Here is a 21,665-nt window from a genome sequence, read left to right as displayed (position 1 = left end):
GCCTCAGCAGCCTCTCTCATCACCTGCTCGGCCTTTAGAAGGAGCTCATCCGGAGGGACTATCTCACCAAGTGGATCTGAGTGCTTCTGCCAAACACAATCTGTGGAAACAGAAGGGAATTGTTCCCTCGCGTCATTCTCAATTTTCTTTTTTTGCAGAGAAAAATGTATCACAGGAGAAGGCATGAATCACTACGCCCACAGATTAAATGGAGCTGCCTTCAGCTGGGAACAATTGAGGTGAAGTCTCTGGTAATGAGATGCACCTTGCACAAAATATAAAAAAAGGCTGATACCCTCCCTGGGGAGCAGGACTCATCTAAAAGCTGATGACATCCATTCGAAGGGAGAAGGTTTACTTGGGGTAGAGAAGAGAAAAGGCGCCTTAAATGGTCCCATGGATGTAAAGGCCATCTCATAATCAGGAAATAAAAATGAAAGATGTTGAAACATGAATCAGAGCAGCAGAGCTAGAAGGGAACTTGGAAATCATTCTAGTTCAATTAATTTTACAAACAAAGAATTTGACATTACATAAAAAGAGATACACAGACAGACAGACAGACCGATAGAGAGAAACAGAGAGGGGGGAACCGAGAAAGACAGACAGAGAGAGAGAGAGAGAGAGAGAGAGAGAGAGAGAGAGAGAGAGAGAGAGAGAGAGAGAGAGAGAGAGAGAGAGAGAGAAAAGCCTGGCATCTCAGATGGGATGTAGTAGGAACCTCAGAGCCCTCTAACCCAACCTGCACCTGAACCCAGAATCCCCTCTGCAACATACTTAACAAATGGTCAGTTGTTCTTGAAGACCTCTGGTAATAGGGAGTCCATCACCTCCAATGCAATCTATTCCACTGTTGTTGTAATTCAGTTGTGTCCGACTCTTCATGACCCCCCAGACCATAGTACACCAGGTCTTTCTATCCTCCACTATCTCTGAAGTCTGTCCAAGTTCATACTCATTGCTTCCATGACACTACCCATCTATGTCATCCTCTGCCAACCCCTTTTCCTGTTGCCGTCAATCTTTTCCACCACAGGGTCTTTTCCAATGAGTCCACTCCACTGGGAGACAGCTTCCATTGTTAGGCATTTTTTCTCTTACATCAAGCCTAAATCCAGTTCTCTGAACTTTTTTCCCTTTGCTTCTAGTTTTAACATGTAGAAAGGGGCAGCTAGGTGGTGCAGTGGATAGAGCACCAGGGAAGGAGTCAGGAGGACCTGCATTCAAATCTCACCTCAGACACTTGACACTCAGTAGCTGTGTGACCTTGGGCAAGTCACTTAACTCCAACTGCCTCACCCTGGGTCATCTCCAGTCATCCTGATGAATATCTGGTCACTGGATTCAGATGGCTCTGGAGGAGAAGTGAGGCTGGTGACCTGCACAGCCCTCCCTCACTCAAAACAAAATCTAGTGCAAGTCATGTCATTATTTCTCTGATGGCATGGTCTTCTTCGTCAACAAAGGATGAACACACACATAACATGTAGGACCAAGGAAAACAAGTTAAAACCATCCAGGGTTGGGCTGGTAAATGTTTAACAACTAGACTCTCCAGAAAGTAGCCCACACTTTTTTAAATTTAACTTCTATTTTATTTTTTTTCAATTACATGTAAAAAACAATTTTAACGTTTAAGTTCAGAGTTCTAAATTCTCTCCTTTTCTCCCCTCCTTGCCTTGAGAAGGCAAGCAATTTGAAATAGATATTACATATAGCATACAAATTTTTTCAATTTAATCTGCATCATTAACACTTTTAAAAGTCTAGCCAATCCACAAAATAATAACTCAAACCCTGATTTGTAGCATTTGCTGATCTCTGAGAAAAAGCTGGTTAGAGCTGACTTCAGCATACCCCTTCCTGTCCTTCTCCCTTTTAATGTGTTGTCTTCCCCCATTAAAATGTCTGATCTTTTAGGGTAGGTCCTGTCTTTGTTTTTCACTATGTCAATAGAACATACACCTTGCTAGGTCCTACAGAGCAGGGAAGGCTTTGAGTATGGGCCTGGTGACTTGTTAGCCTATGACCAAGCCAGCAAAATTCAGACAAGATGATCACTCAAGAGCTGGGCACATTTCTTTTGGTCTCAGGACCTCAAGACCGTCTATTAAGGCACCAAAAAGTTGTAATCAGTATCAGTGAAGGGGTTGCAACATGTGTTAGTACTGGGAACACCAACACTCATGAAACAGATAATGTTTTTGTTTGTTTCCCTTTTAAATAGTATTTTATTTCTTCCAATTACACATAAAGACAGTTTTCAACATTCTTTTTTAAATAAAATTTTGAGTTCCAAATTTTCTCTCTCTGCCCCTTCCTCCCTCTCCTTCCTTCACTTTAAGATGGTAAACAATTTGATAGAGGTTATATACGTGTAATCATGTGAAACATATTTCCATATTAGTCATGTTGTGTAAAAAGAAACAGAACAAAATGAAAAAGCTGCAAAAAAAATAGCGTGAAGATAGTAAGCTTCTATTTACATTCAGGCTCCATCAGTTCTTTCTCTGGATGAAAACACAGATCATTTGAGGCATCAAATAATATATGAAAAATGCTTGATGCTGGTGCAAATGATCCATGGCAACAAGACAACGGAACCTGGGAGATGTTTTGCTTAGGCCTCTAGGTCTCAAGTCCGAACTTAAGAATGTGCTGGAAAACAACTGGCCTAAGAACCATTGGGACAGAACCAGGATCACCAACCAACTGCTTTGTAGAGATCATCAGAGATTCTGCAGCTGGTTGCCTTTGATAGGACAGCAGATGTACTGGCCTTTGCTCCTCTGCCAAGCTTACCCAGGGCTTAGATTAGATGACCTCCAAGGTCCCTTCCATCTCCAAGATGCCATGACTGTCCCCTGCAAACATATATCATAATAACTCATAGTTTGCATTCATATAGAACTCTCAGGTTTGCAAAGTATATGTATGTATGTGTGTATGTGTATATATGTGTATGTGTGTGCATGTGTGTATATGTATATATGTGTACGTGTGTGCATATGTGTGCGTGTGTGTGTGTGTGTGTACAAAGGCAGTGACTAGAGTGCTGGACCTAGAATGAAATAATATTCATAAAGTGTTACAAAATTGCTAGTTATTATCCTCTATTATCTCTTTAGATGCTCACTTTGATGAAATGCCTTGGAGACAAGTGCTATTATTTTTTCCATTTTCCATATGGAACAGCTAGGTGGTGCCATAGTGCACAGAGCACCAGGGACAGAGACTGGACAACTCATCTTCCTGAGTTCAAATCCAGCCTCAGACACTCACTAGCTGTGTAACCCTGGGCAAGTCACTTAATCCTGTTTGCCTCAGTTTCCTCATCTGTAAAATGAGCTGGGGAAAGAAATGACAAACCACTCCAGAATCTTTACCAAGAAAACCCCAAATGGGGTCACAAAGAGTTGGATGTGACTGAAAATGATTGGACAAGAACAATTTATAGGTGAAGAAACTGAGGTAGAGAAAGACTAAATAAATACCTTGCCCAGTGTCACACCATTAGTAAGTATCTGGGACAGGATTTGAACTTGTGGTCTTCCTGACTCTAGATCCAGCACTCTATCCACTGTGTCAACTAATGCCTCTCTCTATTAATGCAGCTCAAGATGGCATTAGCACTTGTGACTTCCACGCCACCATGTTGGCTCTCATTGAGTATACATTCCGCTATAGAAGTCCACCTGTACCTTCTCATGATGGAGAGTTCTCATCCATGGCCTCTGGTAAATCCTCCTTATCTATCTAATGCATTTGGGGCATTTTTCTATCTTTTATTATTTCATCATGGCCTCAGCAGCACTGTGGCTGTTCCCCTGTTGATAACCTCTGCTCTCACTTCCTGCCCTAGGCATACATGTCCTTGAGGACCTCTCTGAGTCTATGTCTGTCCCCCAGGTCACTGTCAGCAATCTGCTGTAGAAAACCCATACCCGCCTACCATCGTGTGGCACCTGCGCAGTCGGGTCTTCCTAGGAATACACATGTCATTCGCACGTCATCTACTTAGAGTTGTTTTGTGTTCTACTCAAGGTGTTCTCGTGTCTTTTTTGTGTAATTGCTTTTTTTTTTTTTTTTGGCCAATCAGATGTTAAGTAGGAGCCTCTTCCATCTGGCAGTTTTCTGTCTTTCTTGCCAGAAACATAAGTAAAATGTGTCACCCAGTGGTTGGTGTAGGAAAAAACCTCTTTCGATCATCTTTTTTTCTCAGTTAGGAATACTGTGTTCCTGCTAAATTCTCCTTTTTTTCTTTGCCTTTCCCTTTTTTAATTCCATTTCCATGTGCTCTACACTTAATTGACTGAATAAGTAACAAGCATTTAGTAAGACACTGTGCTGGGTACATTTTACAGATGAGGAAACTGAGGCACACAAGGTTAAGTGACTTGCCTAGGGTCACACAGCTAGTAAGTGTCTGAGGCTGGATTTTATTTCAGGTCCTCTTGACTCCAGGGTTGGTGCTTTTATCGTATGTGCCATCTAGCTGTCCATGTACATGGATAAGTCTATACAAAATAACCAAAAGGTAATGTTTGGAGGGAAGGGCATTAGTAGCTGGTGGGGGTGGTCAAATGCTAGGTAACCCAGTGGATAGAGTGCTGGGCTTGAAATCAGGAAGACCTGAGTTCACATCCAGCCTGACACTCACTAACTGTGTGACCCTGGGCATGTCACTTCATTCTGTTTGCCTCAGTTTCCTCATCTGTAAAATGAGATGGAGAAGGAAATGGCTAACCACACCAGCATCTCTGTCAAGAAAATCCCAAATGGGGTCATGACTGAAAATGACTGAACAACAACAGGGGTGGTCAAGAAGATGTAGGAAGGAGTGCTTAAGCTGTTTTGAACTCAGGGAGCATAGGGAGGAGGTAGACACTGAGGGTTCCAATGTTGAAGACTGCTTTGACTATACCTGGACTATGGCAATAACTCATTGCTTGGTCTCCCTGCTTCAAGTCTCTCCCCACTACAGCCTACCATTTTGATATTCCTAAATCTCAGGCCTGCCCATGTCACTGTCCCCCCTTCAGTAAACTCCAGGGGCTCCCTATTACCTTCAGGAGCAAATGTTGGCTTTTAAAGCCCTTCATAATCTGGCCCCTCCCTCCTTCCCAGTCTTCTTACATCTTACATACTACATACTCTCCTGTCCATCGACACCAGCTGCCTTCTTTGCCATTCTTTGCACAAGATACTCCATGTCTAGGCTCGGGACATTCTCTCTGCCCACCCCCACCCCCATTGTCGGAATGCTTTCCCTCCTTATCCTGGCTTCTGGCTTCCCTGGCTTCTTTCAAATCCCAACTAAAATCTCCCCTTCTACAAGGAGCTTTTCATAATACCCCTTAATTCTAGTGCCTTCCTTCTGTTGATAATCTCCAATTCATCATACACACACACACACACACACACACACACACACACACACACACACACACACACACATCTCTCGTTTATACATCATTGTTCACACCATATCTCTCCCAGTAGACTGTGATCTCCTGAATAGCAGAGGTTGTCTTTTGTCTTACTTTATATTCCCAGAACTTAGCACAGTGCCTTGCATACAGTAGGTGCTTAATAAATGTTTCTTGATTTGGAATTGGAAAAGTATCACACATCTTATTCTTCCATAAATAGCTTGACATTCCAAAGTATCCCAACTTTACATATAAGTTAGGGGTTGCTGAGCACAAGGAAGGCTGGTCATCAACAATATGAACTCTCCTGAGGACTGCCGGTGAATCTGAGTGAGACCCAACCGGTCAGTAAGGAGGAGTCTTGTCTCTCTCTCTGATCTTTTAGCCCTGATCCTGATAAGGAACAAAAGAGCCTCTTCCCCCTTCTTTTCCAAACCAGGAAAGTGTGCTTGGGAACCTTCTCCTATCTTCCTAGAATATCTCATCCTTCCTGCAGGTTCTCAAGTGCAACCCTTTGAATCTAAACTTAAGGACCTAGAAGGCCACGTGTGGCCTTGAGGCTGCAGGATCCCCATCTCTGTCCTATGAGGTCCTGGACAGAAGCAAGAATGACAAGGAAAGACGGTCAATCATGAATATGTTTGCTCAAGTAGAATAGACTTTTGTCTGTTTATTTCCTTTTAATTCCATGTTAAAGATAAAGCAATCATATTTTTTAAAAAATAAGGGGTGTTCTGAGGGTTCCTTTACTTGGGGTGAAAGGTCAGTTATTTTGGAACTCAGAATGACTTTTCCCCACTGAAATGATGTTTTCAGCAGGAGTTGGTTTCTTTGACTGGTGCCAAAAGGCTTAACCCCGCCCCAACAAAGTGAAATCTGATACAGTTTCCATTTCCAGAAACAGTCAAAAGTAGTACTTTGCTAGTGTTATTTATAGGTTTCTATTGCTCCCAAATGCTGGGGTTTCAGGAAAAGCAGGTTTCATTAAAGGAGAGTGGATAAAGAGACTGATGCAGACTCATGAAGATCCTCAAGGAGCCTTTGGATGCTGAGAAGACTCGAGAGGCTGATAACTCTGGTCTGGGATTACGGTCAATTTCAGTTCAAACCTTAAGGCAGTATGGTATAATGGGGAGAGTGCTGGACTTGGAGCCAGGAGACCTAGATTTAAATCCCAAATTGGAGATATTCCCATGGCTTATAAAGGAAAAGAGGAGAGGCTCTTGGTCCTCATCTGAGCCAGGGATAAAAGTTTGGGGGAGAGGAAAGATTCCTCCATCCTGGGTCCCAAAGAGGACTCAGATTCACTGGCGGTCCTCAGGAGATTTTCCATGGCTGATGGGCAGCCTTCCTTGTGCTTAGCATCCCTGGGTGCAGAGTCCAACCTGACTTATTGGTGAGGCTGGCACATCTTGCTACATCAAACTCTTTACGGAAGAATCAATATTCTGTTATTTTATTTTGACACTCAGATGACTGTTATCCTAAAATCATGGAATTTCATATTTGGGAGGGAATTTTGAGATGAGCTAGTTCCACCCACCCCCACCCATGGTCACAGCTGAGCAAACTCAAAATGATCAAGGAAAGCACAGTGTGACGCTCTTCCTAGTCCCACTCTGAACGTCAGTCTTCATAGTTGAAACAGGAGGGTAGAAATTCTTGCATTGTTTTATTTCATAAGGATGCTGTGGGAAAAGTATCTTGTAAACCTGAAAGTGCTATAGAATGGGAGCTCTTATCATTTTGTGATGGCAAAGAACTAGAAACTGAGGGGATGCTCATCAAGTGAGGGATGGCTAGACAAGCCATGGTATATGAAGGCTATTGTTCTATGAGAAATGACAAAGGGGATGGTTTCAGAGAGACCTGGGAAGACTTAGATGAACTGATGCAGAGTGAAGTGAAAAGAACGAGGAGAATAAAACCAGTGGTGGGGAAACCTGCCTTGAGGTTGCAGGTTCCACATCCCTAAAGTATAGACAACGGCACCATTGTAAAAGCGCTTAACTTTGAAAGACTTAAGAATTCTGATCGACACAATGACCAACCACAATTCTAGAGGAATGACACACTAGCATTTAGAAAGAAATCTGGGATTCCAAGACACAGAGGTGATGAGGGAGAGCATTCCAGATAAAGGCAAGAGATGAGAGATGTGTGAGGAACAGCAGGGAGGCCCGGATGGCCAGACTTTAGAGTTCATGGAGGGGATGGGTGGGGAATGTATATGGAAAAGATATTTCCTTCAAGGTCAGCTTGGCTGCTACTTTGGCCATGAAGTCTTTCCTCATCCTCCCATGTATTAGCGTCATTTCCCTTTTCAAATTCTCCTAGAGCTTTGTCTGACTCCTCTTTGCCCCTATGCTATCTCCCTGTGATGATATATGTGTGTGTATGTACATATATATGTACACAAAAATACATACTCATATACATGTGTGTATAGGCATGCATGTATACATATATCTTTACATTTACATATTTCTATATTTGTACATTTATGTGTGTACACACATATATACATATCTCTATCTATCTTTGTACATGTTGTACTCACCTCCTCTCTCCCTCCCACTTAATAGAATGTAAACTTTGTGAAGGCTTTTACGTTTGTATGCCTACTACTTTGCCCTTTGCCCCTTCTCCATCACCAGGGTTGCCCTGCCTCACTTTCCCCTTTAACCGCTAGGCCCCCTGGATCAGTGCTGCCCATAACTCATCCAGGCTACTGGACAGCTCCCATGCTCGGATGAGATGGGAGTCAGTGTCTCCTTCAGGTGAGATAAAGAAGCACCGGTCCTTATAACCTAAGCCTGCCTCTATATGCCTCAGACCCCCAGTACTGTCCCCTCACCTACTGACATAGCCTGACTATCCCCAGGCCTTGCCATCTGCCCTGTGGCTCAATTCTTGGGGCTTCTGGGTCTCTCCACCAGCCCTATAGTTGAGCTTTCTTGTATGTGGCATCTCTCCCCAGTCAGTGTTCAAGTTGTTTAAAACATGGCCTGTCTGGCTTTTTATTATTATTATTTGTATCCCTAGAGCTTAGCACAGAGCTTGGCTCATAATAAGTACTTAATAAATGCTTTTTCATTCATTCATTTGCACTTAGTAGGAGCTTACGATACACCTGTGGAATTGAGTGGACACTTCCCAGTTATTGATGTCAGCTGGCCCCATAACCACTCTAAGCTTCAGTTTTCTCACCTTGGAAATTGTGAAATAAAATTCCTTTCAGTGCCTCACTCACAGGGTTACTGTGAGGAAAACAATGTCCACCTGAAAGAGCTGTGGAAACGGGAGGTATCGTCACAAATTAGCCTGAGAGCTCTATGAAGCTGTGACTTACCGTTACTATTTCTGGGCCACAATGGATGGGTTTGTTCCACTCTCATGGAATGGAGCAGTATTATAACCTAGTAATAATAATGATAGTAATATGCATTTATATGGTGCCTACTGTGTACCAAGAACTGTGCTAAGCACTTCACAATTATCATCTCATTTAATCTTCATTACAAACCTGAGAGGTAGTTACCATTATGATTCCCCACCCTACAGGTGAGGAAACTGAGGCAAACAGGGGTTAAATGACTTTGCCCAAGGTCATACAGCTAGCAAGTATCTGAGGACAAATTTGAACTCAGGTCTTTCTGACTCCAGTGCCAGCATTATATTCACTGTACCACCTAACTGCCCCCAAAAGAATGGCAGATGAGAAAACTGAAGCTTAGAGTGGTTATGGGGCCAGCTGACATCACGTAACTGGGTCCACTTAATTCCACAGGTGTATCGTAAGCTCCTACTAAGTGCAAATGAATGAATGAAAAAGCATTTATTAAGTACTTACTATGAGCCAAGCACTGTGCTAAGCTCTAGGGATGTAAATAATAATAATAAAAAGCCAGTGAGGCTAGGGAATAAGGAGGAAGGCAGACCCTATGTGAGGGGTGCCATAGTGATGGGTGCCCTGGAGGGGTGGGGGTCACATAGAATTTGAACTCAGATCTTCTGATTTCCAAGTTCTGTTTCTTCTCAGCAATTCAGTTGAAGTAACATTTATCCAGCAAAAGGGCAGCAAGGTAGCATAGTGCATACAGTGCCAGACCTGGAATAGGGAAGACTCATCTTTGTGAGTTCAAATCTGGTTTCAGACACTTATTGGCTGTGTGACCCCGGACAAGTCACTTAACCCTTTTTACCTCACTTTCTGCTTTGGTAAAATGAGTTGGAGAAGGAGATGGCAAACCACTCCAGGATCTTTACCAAGAAAACACCAGATGGGGTCACAGAGAGTCGGACACTACTGAAACAACAACAAAATGTCCAAGAGACCCATGCTAGGTGCCGCTGAGATAAAAACAAAACAAAATTTTAAAAATAGTCTCTGCCTTTCCAGAGTTTACAGTCTAATATCCACTTAATGCTTTGCCCTCTGAGCTTTTGCTCCCTACAGCCCTAAGCTGTCTTCCAAACATGAAGCATGAATTAGCTGTGTGAGTTTGGACAAATTACTGAACCTCTCTGAGCCTCCAGTTTCCTCATATATAAAACTGGAGAATTGGGCTGAGTCAAAGTTTCTCAGTCTGGGGTCCACAGACCTCCAAGATTTCTGTGGATAAATTTCAGGGCGTTCTGGGAACTTGGATGGGGAAGAAAAAAAGCCTTTATTTCACTAACTTTGACTTCTTTTTATAATTCTATGTATTTCATTTTATTCATTTAAAAATGTGATTCTGCTAAGGGGTTCATAGACTTCAGAAGCCCGACTGGCAAAGGGATCCAGGAGATAAACAAGGTTAAAATCCCCTGGAATAGATGATCTCTCAAGTTTCTTCTATTTCTATAGTCCTATAGGAGGCAGCAAAAGGCAGTGTTGTAGAAAGGGCAGGAAACTAGGATCAGGAGTTCTGGGTTAGAGTCTTATTTCCTAGCTATGTGGTATTGTGTGGGTCTCAGTATTGCCAACAATCAAATGAGATGGCTAGACTAGATTATTTCTAATGTCCCTTCTAGCCTTAAATCTATTGTTTTAAGGTCACAAACCACTTCCCAAAACTGGAGGCTTTTCAACTGAATGGCCACTCGACAGAAGTTTCCTAGTTCATAGGTTGGACCTCAAAGGTTAGAGTCCTTGTTCAGTTACATCATTTTACAGATGAGGAAACTGAGGGTAAGGGGGAGGAAAGGAAAATGAGACTTGCTCAAGGTCATACCCATGCTTCAGACAAGGGCTGGTATGGTGACTTGCTCTAAAGCCTACAATGCTGTAATGTTGTGCTCTATGCTCCCTTTGAGATCTTTCTCAATTCTCAGATTCGGTTTTGGCTTACACACTCAGTTATGTACAAGGACAGTTGTACACACAGACAGCTAAGGATAAAAAACTAGAAATCATCTTCACTCATCTTCAACCAACCCCTGTCTACTGGCTGCTTCCCTATTGCCTACAAACATACCCAGGTCTTGCCCATCCTCAAAAAATCATCCATCCCTCAGCTATTATCCCATAGCTCTCTTCCCTTTTTTGGCCAGTCTCCTTGAGAAGACCATCTACAATAGGTGCCTTTATTTTCTTTCTTCTCATTCTCTTAACTCTTTGCAGTCTGGCTTCCAACCTTATCATTCAGTAGAAACTCCTCACTCTAAAGTTGTCAGTGATCTCTGAGCTACCCATTCCAGTGGCCTTTTCGATTCAATTTCTCTATTCCCAACCTCTCTGCAGTCTTTGATATGGCGGATCACTCTCTTCTCTTTGATACTCTCTTCCTTTAGGTGTCTGTGACATGGATCTCTGTATTCTCCTCCCATCTTTCTGACTGCTCCTCCATCTCCTTTGCTAGATCTTTATCCAGGTTACTCCCTCTAATAGTGGGGGGTCCCCCTGAGGCTACATTCTGAACCCTTTTTTTCCTCTTCTCCCACTATATTGCTTCATTTGATGATCTCTCTAGCTCCCATAGTTTCAATGATCATCCCTGCGCTGATGACTCTCAGACCTACTTGTCCTGTGCTGACATCTCTCCTGACCTGCAGTCTCACATGCTCAACTGCTTATTGGATATCTCAAGCTAGACATCCCATAGACATCTTAAACTTAGTATGTCCAAGACTGAATTTATCATCTTTGTCTCCATACTCTCTCCTCTTCCTTCCCAGGCATCCAGGTTCCCAACATAGAGGTCATTCTCAACTCACTCATCCCCCCACATCTGTTCTGCTTTTCTAACATCCCTTGGGTACACCCTTTCTGTCTCTGATGCTGCTACCATCTTGGGGGTACAGGCTCTCCTTGTCTCACATCTAGAATTGCAACAGCCTACTGGCTGTTCTGCCTGCCTCAAGTCTTCCCCCACACCAGTCCATCCTCCCACTCAGCTATCAAAATGATCTTCCTAAAATGCAAGTCTGACCCTGTCACCCCACCCCCATTCAACCAATTCCAGGAGTTCCCCATTGCCTCCAGGAGCAAATATAAACTCTTCTGTTTGACTATTCATAACCCTCCCCACCTCACTCACACCTTCCCCATCTTCTTACACCTTAGTCCCATTCATGTACTCCAGGATGCAGGGGCACTGGTCTCCTTGCTGTTCATTACCCATGACACTCCATGTCTCCTGGATTCCAGGCGTTTTCACTGGCTGTCTCCCATGCCTGGAACTCCTCTGTCTCCTCATCTCTGCTTCCAGGCTTCCTTCAGGTCCCAGCCAAAATCCCACCTTCTATGAAAAGCCTTTCTGGATCCCCCTCAGTGCTAGTGCCTTCCCTCTGTGGATTATTTATACTTTATCCCTTATAGAGCTTATTTGTACATAGCTGTTTGCATATTTTCTCGCATTAGATTGTGGGCTACATGAGAGCAGGGACTAGGTTTTGCCTTTCTTTGCATCCATTAGCACAGTGCCTGGCACATAGTAGTTACTAAATGCCAGTTGACTGACTGACTAACCAACTACAGGGACAGAGAGAGAAGAAGAGGACAAAAAATGTCTGAGAAATGAAAGTAGAATGGGAACTCAAAATAGGTCAGGCAGAACTCTTCAGGCTCCTCAGTGGTTTGAGCATATCTCTCCTCATCAGTTTATTCATGGCTATTCTCATAACTCACTGGAGCAGCAAATGGGGGCAGCTGCTTGGCCATCCCACACGGCCCCGTTGAGCATCAGCTTCTCTCTGATGAAACATCACTGACTCCTAAAGGTCCATCGGTGTGGTTGCAGCAGCTCCCAACACCCAAACAGCTCCAGCACCTGCTTGCTTGGCAGAGGCGGTCCCGATAGCATCTGTCTGATGGTCTAACCTAGTTTCCCTTTCTGTTTTTCTGTCCACACTCAGGCTGGCTCGTAGGCTGACCTTGAGTGCTTCAAAGAACCATGGAAGCAGGGGTTGCCAGCTTGGATCCCACCCCTAGTAGCACAAAGGTACAGCTGACTGCAGATACGACCTACTGGAAGGTGACCGTGGCCACCGTCCTAGCCAGTGCCATTGCTATCACTTTCTTTGGTCTCCTTCTGGGTGAGTGGGTGTGGATTTTCATGGTCTATATGATGACAGCAATGTTATAGACTGGAGAAAGGGCCAGAGTTGGACAGAGACTTGCATTCATCTTCATCCTCAGATACTTAATAGCTCTGTGACTACAGGCAAATTCCTTGACCTCCCTGTCCCTCAGTTTCCCCATGTCTGAAATGGGACTTTCACCTCCTACTCAGAAAGACATTGTGGTACAGAGGATAGAGTGATGGACCCCAGGATCAGGGAGACCTGGGCTCAAAATAGGCTGGTTTGGATCTCTGAGTAGAAAGCACACGACCTTGACATATTTACCACTGACCTTACAAGGTTGTTATGAGAAAAGTGCTTTGTAAACCTCGTTTGTTGTTGTTGTTCATTTGTTTCAGTTGTGTCTGACTCTACACGATCCCATCCAGTGCTTTCTTAGCAAAGATGCTGGAGTGGTTTGCCATTTCCTTCTCCAATCAATTAAGCCAAACAAAGGTTTAGGGACTTGTCCAGAGTCCTATAGTCAGTGAATGTCTGAGGTCGGATTTGAATTCAGGTCTTCCTGACTCCAGGTCCAGTGCTCTACCCACTGAGCCACCTAGCTGCCTTGTTGTAAAGCTTATAGGACTCAATAAGTTTCAGTTCAAGTCCTGACTCTGCTACCAATAAATTATGTGACCAAAATGCTTTATGATTTATATATAAGGCGTTTTCCTCACAACAAGCCTCTGAGGTTGGTAGTGCTGAGTACCTCCATTTTATGGAGGAAGAAACTGAGGCTTTGAGAGGTGAGTAAGTGTAGCCTCTCCCAAGATTAAACACTAGAGAGCAGGAGAACCAGGATTCCAACCCTATGTCTCTCTTGATACCAAGTGCAGCCATCTTGCCCCTATTTCACCCCACCTCTCCCACAACTCAATTCTCATCTCCAGGACTCAGTTTGCCCTTTGATAAATGAAAACCCCTTATGACTTTATAATCCTCTGGACAAGTCTCTTCACTGTTCTGGGCCCTAGTTATTTCAAATGTAAAATGTGGGGTTCAAGTAGATAAATTCTAAGGTTTTCTTCGGATCTAAATCTGATGATGTCTAAGGCTTATGAGACATTACGATTTTCTCTAACTTGAGGAAACAAAGAACCCTCTCCCAGACCATGGTACTCTTCTGAGTTTTAGTTTCTTATCTATAAAATGGGTTCATAATATGTCTATACCTGTTTCCTAGGATTGTTGGAAGGATCAATCTTTTTTAGGTAAAGGGCTTTGCAAACTTTAAAGTGTTTTATAAAAATAACTTCTTGTGTTATTATTATTAATCAAATAGGTTGTACCAAGCCTGAAATTGGGCCCAGGGTCCCAGGCTTAGCCAAGCAATGAGTCCCTAGAGTTGGGCTCTCTCATGGGGCCCTGGTCTCTGCCCACAGCCTCCCTCTACACACAGGACATCAGTTTTGAGCACTCGGCGGAACTCAAAGGAATCCTATATGACAACAGCCTGCAGCAGGAGACTTCCAGCTATTATAGGGCTTTGACTCCAGCTCTGGAAATGCTGGTAAGTTGTAGTTTTCACTCTGAGGCAGATGAGCCATGAATGGACAGGAGTATTCCAGAAAGCAGTTGGGCCCTGGGATGACGTGTCTAGGTGAAGGGACTGTGGAGACTAGGAGAAAGGAGGGGTTTTTGAGAGAGAGACGAGATGGATGGGGTTAAATCGCAGGATCCATGATCTAAGATTGAAATCTACCCTCTCTCTTCATCTCAAGATCTTGAAACTGGACAAGCAAATGACAGCACACAGTAGCATCCCCTGGTGCGTCATATTGGGCGGAAGGGAGAACTCTGGCCCTGGTCCAGACAAGGGTGGTGGTGAATTTGGGGAAGTTTGGGGGAGTATTCTTGAATCTCCATAGTAGAGGGGGAAAAGATGAGAGATCAGAGAGAAAATACTTCTTTCCCTTGTCCTCCCTCCCTCCTCTCCCCATTTCTTTCTTTTCATCCTCTTTCTTCTTCTCCTATCCTCCCTCTTGCCTCCCTCTTCCTTCCTCCAGTAGTTTCCCTCCTACCTATTTCCCATTGTCTTTTCCTTTGCCACAGTCTCAAAGGATGAGCTAACCCTTCCCTTTGCCAATGCCCTCTTCTCTACTACTCTCTACTTTGGGCTGTCCCTTCTACTCTTTCAGTCAATCACCAGCTCCTTCGTTTTCAGTCTCTGCTCATTCACTGGCCTCTTCCCTACTGCCCAGATCCCAGTCATCCTTAATGTACATCTTATGTCTCTTCTTCCTCTTACAGTCAGACTTCTCCACTCATTGTTTTGGCTTTCTCAGTTGGCGAGGGGTTGATCCTTGTAATTCGGCTTTGGTCTCCACCTTTCCATTGTAAGACCTTTCTCCAAGGTCACTGAAGAATTTTTTTTGCTAGATCCATGCCATTTGTCAATGCTTCTCCTCCTCCTCTTTCTTCTCCTTCTCCTCCTTCTCCTTCTTCTTTTTCTTCTTCTCCTTCTCCTTCTCCTCCTCCTCTTTCTTCTTCTCCATCTCCTTCTCTTTCTCTTTTTCCTTCTTCTCCTTGTCCTTCTCCTTCTTCTCCTTCTCTTTCTTTTTTGTGGCAGTTAGACATTGTTAGAATGTTAGAACAGCACTCCAAACTTAGAATTAGAAACAGATGAGTTCCTTTCTTTTGCAATATGATAATATGAAAATGTGTTTTGCATGCCTTCACATGCATGATCAATATTGCCTACTCAAGGGGGAGGGGAGAGCAGGGAGGGAGAAAATTTGGAACTCAAAACTTTTTAAAAATAAATGTTAAAAATTTTGACATGTAATTAGGAAATATTTAACAAAATAAATAAAAAAAAATTTCAAAAAGATGTGAGTTCAAATCCTACCTCAGATACTTACTTCGCTGTGTAAACCTAAGCAAACCTTTTTCAACTTTCTGAGTCTCAGTTTCCTCATCTGTAAAATGAGGGCAATAATAGCCCCTACTTTACAGGGTTATCTTGAGGATCAAATGACCTGACATATAAAACATCATTTGAATGTTGGCTTTAGCATTATTGACCTCTTTTATGAGTTTGAAACCACTGACATCTCAGCTGTGTCTGGTGAATCCTTCTCTATCTTCTCTGCACGATCATCATTCGAGTCATATACCCTATGTATGGGGATACTCCAGGGTTCTCCTCTTCTCTCTCTAGTCTCTTTCTATCAGCTCCCGTGGATCAAAAAGACAATAAGCATTCATTAAGTATCTACTAGGTGCCAGGCACTGTGCAGAGTTCTGAGGATTCAAATATAAAAATACGACCAGCCCTACTATCAAGGTGCTTATAAACTCTTAAGGGGATAGAATATATCTTAATGACCAGAGCAGGAGCCTTGGGTGAGCCCAGAGGTTCTTGCGTGTCCAGGACTCCTCTGGTGGTCTGGTGAAGTCTATGGAGCTCCTCTCAAAATGATATTTTTAAATGCACAAAATAAAATGTATAGCATTATAAAGGAAATCAATTTAACTGAAATATATAGCTATCAGAATTTTTTAAAGTCAGTTTACAGCCCCCAGATTAAGAACACTATTTGACCAATCACTGGAATTGTGAGTGAAGCCAGAGGTGCGTTCATTGTTACATCCTTTCCAGTAGCAATGGTAAAAGTGATTTGGTTATTGTTCCCTAAACAAAAGCTGAAAGGGGAGGAGGGGAGTTGGAGATGGGTATACAGGATGAAGTATGGTAAGGGAGGAAAGGGTCTGAGACTGGCTAGAAATAGAAGGTTGATGTTAGGATCAACTCCCCCACCCTCCAATGTAAAGCAGCTTTAGCTCTGGGTGATTTCCAAAACTGAATGGATTAATACCCCATGGGGTAGGAGTAGAGGAGGAGGCTGAGGGAAAGGGGTCTATGCAGATAATTCACAAATGTACTTTTCCGGCTATCTCCCTGAGCCCCAGTTCCCAATCTTCAGCTGCCTTCCAGACATCTCCATCTGGTCTCCCATAGGTATCTCAAACACAATAGGACCAAAATAGAACTCATTATCCTTCTCTCTAAACCCAGCCCTCCTCCCAACTTCCCCATTTCAATCAAAGGCACCACCATTCTTAGTCATCCAGGGTTAGACCACGACCCTTCCCACTCGCCCTGGACTTGTTTTCTTGTTCTCAGCCATCCTCGTTTCTCTACTGTCTGTATCTGTACTTTCCCCACGTGCCAAGTTAAGCATGTATTAAGTGCCTCCTATATGCCAAACACGTTGTCAAGGGCTGAGGCTATAAAGAAAGGCAAAACAAAACAAAAAATTCCCTTCTATCAATGAACTTACAGTCTAAGAAGGGGTGTGACTATAAATGACTAAGTCCAAACAAGATATATTCAGGATAAATCGGGGATAATCTCAGGGCAAGGCACAAGCATTCAGGAGGACAGGGAGCGGGTTCTTGCAGAAGGCAGGATTTCCTCTGAGACTATAAAGAAGCCAGGGAAACCAGGAGGTGGAGACAAGAAGAACCAGTTCTTTATTGTCCCTCCCAAGCCTTCTCCTCTCCATACTAAGCATTCTAGGTCTCTATCCCTGCTCCCCACATGACAAAACCTTCAGTCTTTTTGCCACCCTGGGTACATGCCAGGGGCCTTTCCCAAGTTCTTCTGCATGTATTTATGTGGAAGGGGCTAAAATTATTTGCACAGGAGTGGCAGCTTTACATGAGCTCTAGAGGTAAAGGGCCACTGGGGAGCGCACTACCAAAGCCTCTCCAGCCCTACCCCCCCACAGTGACTCTGACACGTACTGCAGGACCCTGGTTGGATCCCTACATCTTCTGGTCTGAGTCCCCTGCCTACCTTTCTGGACTTCTGAGAACAGCCTAGCTTGGGTTCCATTCAGTTCTGAGCCTCCTAGTGCCTTGAAAAAAAAACCACCTAAGGCTCTACCCTTAATCATTTCGTGTAGGGGTTGAAAACATCAAGAAAGTATGCCACAATTTTCCCCAAATGGCACAAGGAGATGGTATAGCTTGGTGGAGAGAGAGTTAGTTGGCCTTGGAGGCAGGAGGACCTGGGTTTAAATCTCCTGGTCTTGTGACCCTAGGCAAGTCATTTTTTCTTCAGCATCCCAGGAGACACTCTAACCTACCAATAAGCACTGATGAATACATAGCTAAATAAAACATTTATTAAGCACTCATCTACTTGTTCAGGGAATACAGATCAAAGCAAATAAGACAGTGCCTGGCTCCAGGGAGATTTCATTCTAATCAGGGGAATTAATATAATCACTAAAAAGAGAAAGAGGGGAGAGCAAGGGGGAGAAGAAGGCTGAAGAATCCAGTCTTAAGTGAAGTGAAGCATAGTTGAGGCCTGTCCTTGAATAGTGGTTGGACAGGCAGTCACTTGTCAGGAGAGAAAGGCCTTGGAGTGGAGGTATCGCCAGCATGGTACAAGTGTGGCATAGAGGAGTGGAAGGAGAAGGGTCTACCATATGCCAAGTGCTGTACATGTTACATACAAGGTAAATAAGGAACAGGCAAAACAGTCCCTCCACAACTTTAATTATTGGGCAAAGCAACATGTACCCATGCAAATATGCAAAAGATAAATAAACTTTTTGGAGAGAAGACACTAGCAGCTGGCAGGATCAGGAGAGACGCCATGTAGGAGGTGGCACTTGAGCTGAGCTCTGAAGGCAACTAAGGTTCTAAAAGTAGGTGATGAGAAGAAAATCATTTTGTACTGGCCAGCCAGTACAAAAGCTTGGCGATGTGACGTGGGATGCCATGTGTGAAGAAGAGTAGGCAGGTCAGTTTGGCCAGACTGTATACTGAAAAGGCAAATGGCTTACGATACACGAATAGTATATAATATAGCATAGTATACAATAGAACAAATAAATAGGATATAACAAGGCTAGAAAAGTAAGTTAGAGCCCAGGAGTAAATGACTCCAAATGCCAAAGTAATAGGGAGGTCATTGACCAGGAGAATGGTATAGCCTGACTCGTATTTAGGAGTGTCATCTCAACAGCTGTGCAGAGAATGGATTAGAAGGTTGGGAAGACTGGAAATAGGGAGACTAATTAGGAAAACTATTGCAACAATTCACTTGAGAGATTGGAAGGGTTGGCATCTGTGTGAGTAGAGAAGGGGACACATGCAAGCAGTGTCGTCGAGATAATGCCAACAAGACTTGGTAACTGTGGAGGCGTGGGGGGTGAATGAGCTTGAGGAATGAAGGATAACTCTAAGGTTGCAAACCCGGGTGATCAACAGAATGGCGGTGCCTTCAACAATAAATGAGAAATTCAGAGAAAGCAGGAGTTAGGGGAAGAAAGAATGGATTCTGCTTTGGCCATTTTGTGTCTGAGTTGCCAATGAGATGTCTAGTTGGAAATGTCTAATAGGACCTCAGGAGACAGGTTAGGGCTAAATATATAGATCTGGGACTCACCTGCACGGAGATGATATTTGAACCTTTGAGGCAAGTTGTCTTGACCTTTGTTTTGCCACAGGAATGATGAATCTGGAGGAAAGACTGAGACTGACAACTTTGTGGAGCTCGGCCTCATTTAAATATAATTCAAGCACAAGTCAAGGGTGATAATTCTCGTGATGTCACTGGTTCTCTTTGAGAAGGAAGCACAAACCTTCTGGAGTTGATGAGGACATTGAGAGTGTAGAGAAAGAAGAGAAGGCCCTAGGATGCTGGACCCTATAAGAACTGAACAAAGAAAACTGAAGCAGTGGTAAGATAGGAGTAGGAGAACCAAGAGAGATCAGTGTCAGGAAAACCTAGGGAGAAGAGAGTAGGCAAGTGGACAAGGTGGTACCCAGTGTCAAATGCTTCAATGATGTCAAAGCAGATGAAGAGCGAGAAAAAATGAGTGGATTTGGCAACAGACTGAGAGCTCCTCAAGAGCAGAAAGTAGGTCTGATGCCAAACATTTTCTCATATTTTTAAAGCACTTTGTGACTAGGGTAGGGGAGATCCCACAACATTTTAAACATTGTCAATCTTAAAACAACTTTTTTAGGCACTTTTTAAAATTTATGCTTTCTGCTTCTTACATCGCCATAGTATCCCACCTATTCCTCCCCCACCCCTCCCTGATAGCCATCTCATATGACAGTATTTTTTAGAGAGAAAAAAAGGTCAGCACAACTGATCAGTACATAGATAAAGTCTGAAAACTGCAATGTGTAAAAGCAATTTACATTTAATGGTTTTCTCTACTGCTACAGGAGCTCTTTCCTCTGTTGACCGTTTTTTTCTTTGTAGTTCATTTCCTGTGGTTTTCCATTTCCTCTTCCAATATCTTCATCAACTCCAAAAAGTTTGTTGTTGGCACATATGGGCTCCTTTCAGCTGACACTTGAAAGAGGCAGGATATGGGGATGAGAAAAGAAAGAGTAAATGAAAGGGAATCTCAGAGGCACTAGCAGTGAGGGGCACTGGGGAATGCATATGCTGGGATTTGAGCTGAGTCTTCAGGAAAGTCAACATGAGGAGGGAAAGAATTCCAGGCCTGGGAGACAGCAGAGAAAAGACCTGGCATTGAACAGGGTCTTGTGTGGGGAACTGTGAGGAGACCAGAGTCACTGGATCCCAGAGGACATGGAGGGGAGTAAGGTTAAAGAAGACTGAGAAGGCAGCTGGAATGAGGGCAGGTTGTGAAGAGTTGTTAAAAACCAAAGGATTTTTATGTTTGATCCTTGAGGTAATAGGGAGCCAGTGGAATTTATACAGGGGAGTGACATGGTCAGATCTGTATTTTTAAAAAGATCCTTTTGACAGTTGAATGAGGAATAGACTGGAGTGGGGAGAGACTTAAGGCGGGGAGACCACTCAGAAGGCTGCTGAAATAACCTAGAACCCCAATCTCCAACTCTAGCATTTTTGCTAACTACTCTACGATGCCTCAACACCTCAGCATGTTGGTTTCATCACCTAAACCACCAGTTCTCCCTAAGCCCCAGAAAGATGAATAACACAGGAGTTGGCAGAACTGACTATACCTAGGTTAGATAATCTGGTACCCAAAAACCAGGCATGGACTGATCTCTCCCATGAAATATTTTCATTCTTGTCAATGTTGATGCCAACCATCTTTTACATATTTTTAAAGAACTTTCTGAATAGGATAAGGGAGACCCTTTTAAACTCTGTCATGTTAAAGCAACTTTTTACATCACCATAGTGTCCTACCTATCCCTCCCCCACCCTTTCCTGAAAGCCATCTCATACGACAAATAGCATTTTTTTAGAGACAAAAAAACCCAGCACAACTGATCAGTACATTAATAAAGTCTGAAAACTGCAATGTGTAAAAACAACTTATATTTAATGGCTCCTCTATTGTTATAGTTTAAACCTTAGGCCTAAGGATTTTCTTCATTTCTAGAATGTGTGTCTGTATACATGAGCACATGTGTATTTTTAGGTATATGTGTTCCCTAGATGTGTTCATGTGTTATATATGTCGTGAAGTATGTATGTAAGTCTGAATTTTATATTGAGAAAGGGCTTATAAGAGAGTGGGGGTGGGGTGGGGGTGTTACACAGAATTCTTAGAATTTGCACTCATGCTAAGTAGGAACACTTCCGAGCACTCGGTGGCTTTTGGGGTCAGGGATAAACATGTTGTCTTGACCCTTGCTGCCTCTTCTACATTTGGCTCTCTGGGAAAGGTTTTTCCTACTTTTCCTTCTTCCGAGGGCAAAGAGTTTTTT

At 43.3% G+C, this 21,665-nt stretch overlaps 1 protein-coding gene across 1 annotated transcript in view; it reads left to right on the top strand.

Moving 5' to 3' along the window:
* Nucleotides 1-3,652: 3,652 nt before the first annotated feature.
* The window catches only part of TMPRSS9 (transmembrane serine protease 9), a 60,437-nt gene continuing 42,424 nt past the window's right edge, over nt 3,653-21,665 (top strand). The window contains 4 exon segments of the mRNA XM_072606526.1: nt 3,653-3,737; nt 3,910-3,972; nt 12,798-12,953; nt 14,366-14,493. Coding sequence (XP_072462627.1) covers nt 3,653-3,737; nt 3,910-3,972; nt 12,798-12,953; nt 14,366-14,493 — 432 coding nt within the window.

Source organism: Notamacropus eugenii, chromosome 4 (genome assembly GCF_028372415.1).
Source record: "Notamacropus eugenii isolate mMacEug1 chromosome 4, mMacEug1.pri_v2, whole genome shotgun sequence".
NCBI lineage: Eukaryota > Metazoa > Chordata > Mammalia > Diprotodontia > Macropodidae > Notamacropus > Notamacropus eugenii.
This window is presented reverse-complemented; position numbering and strand designations above follow the sequence as displayed.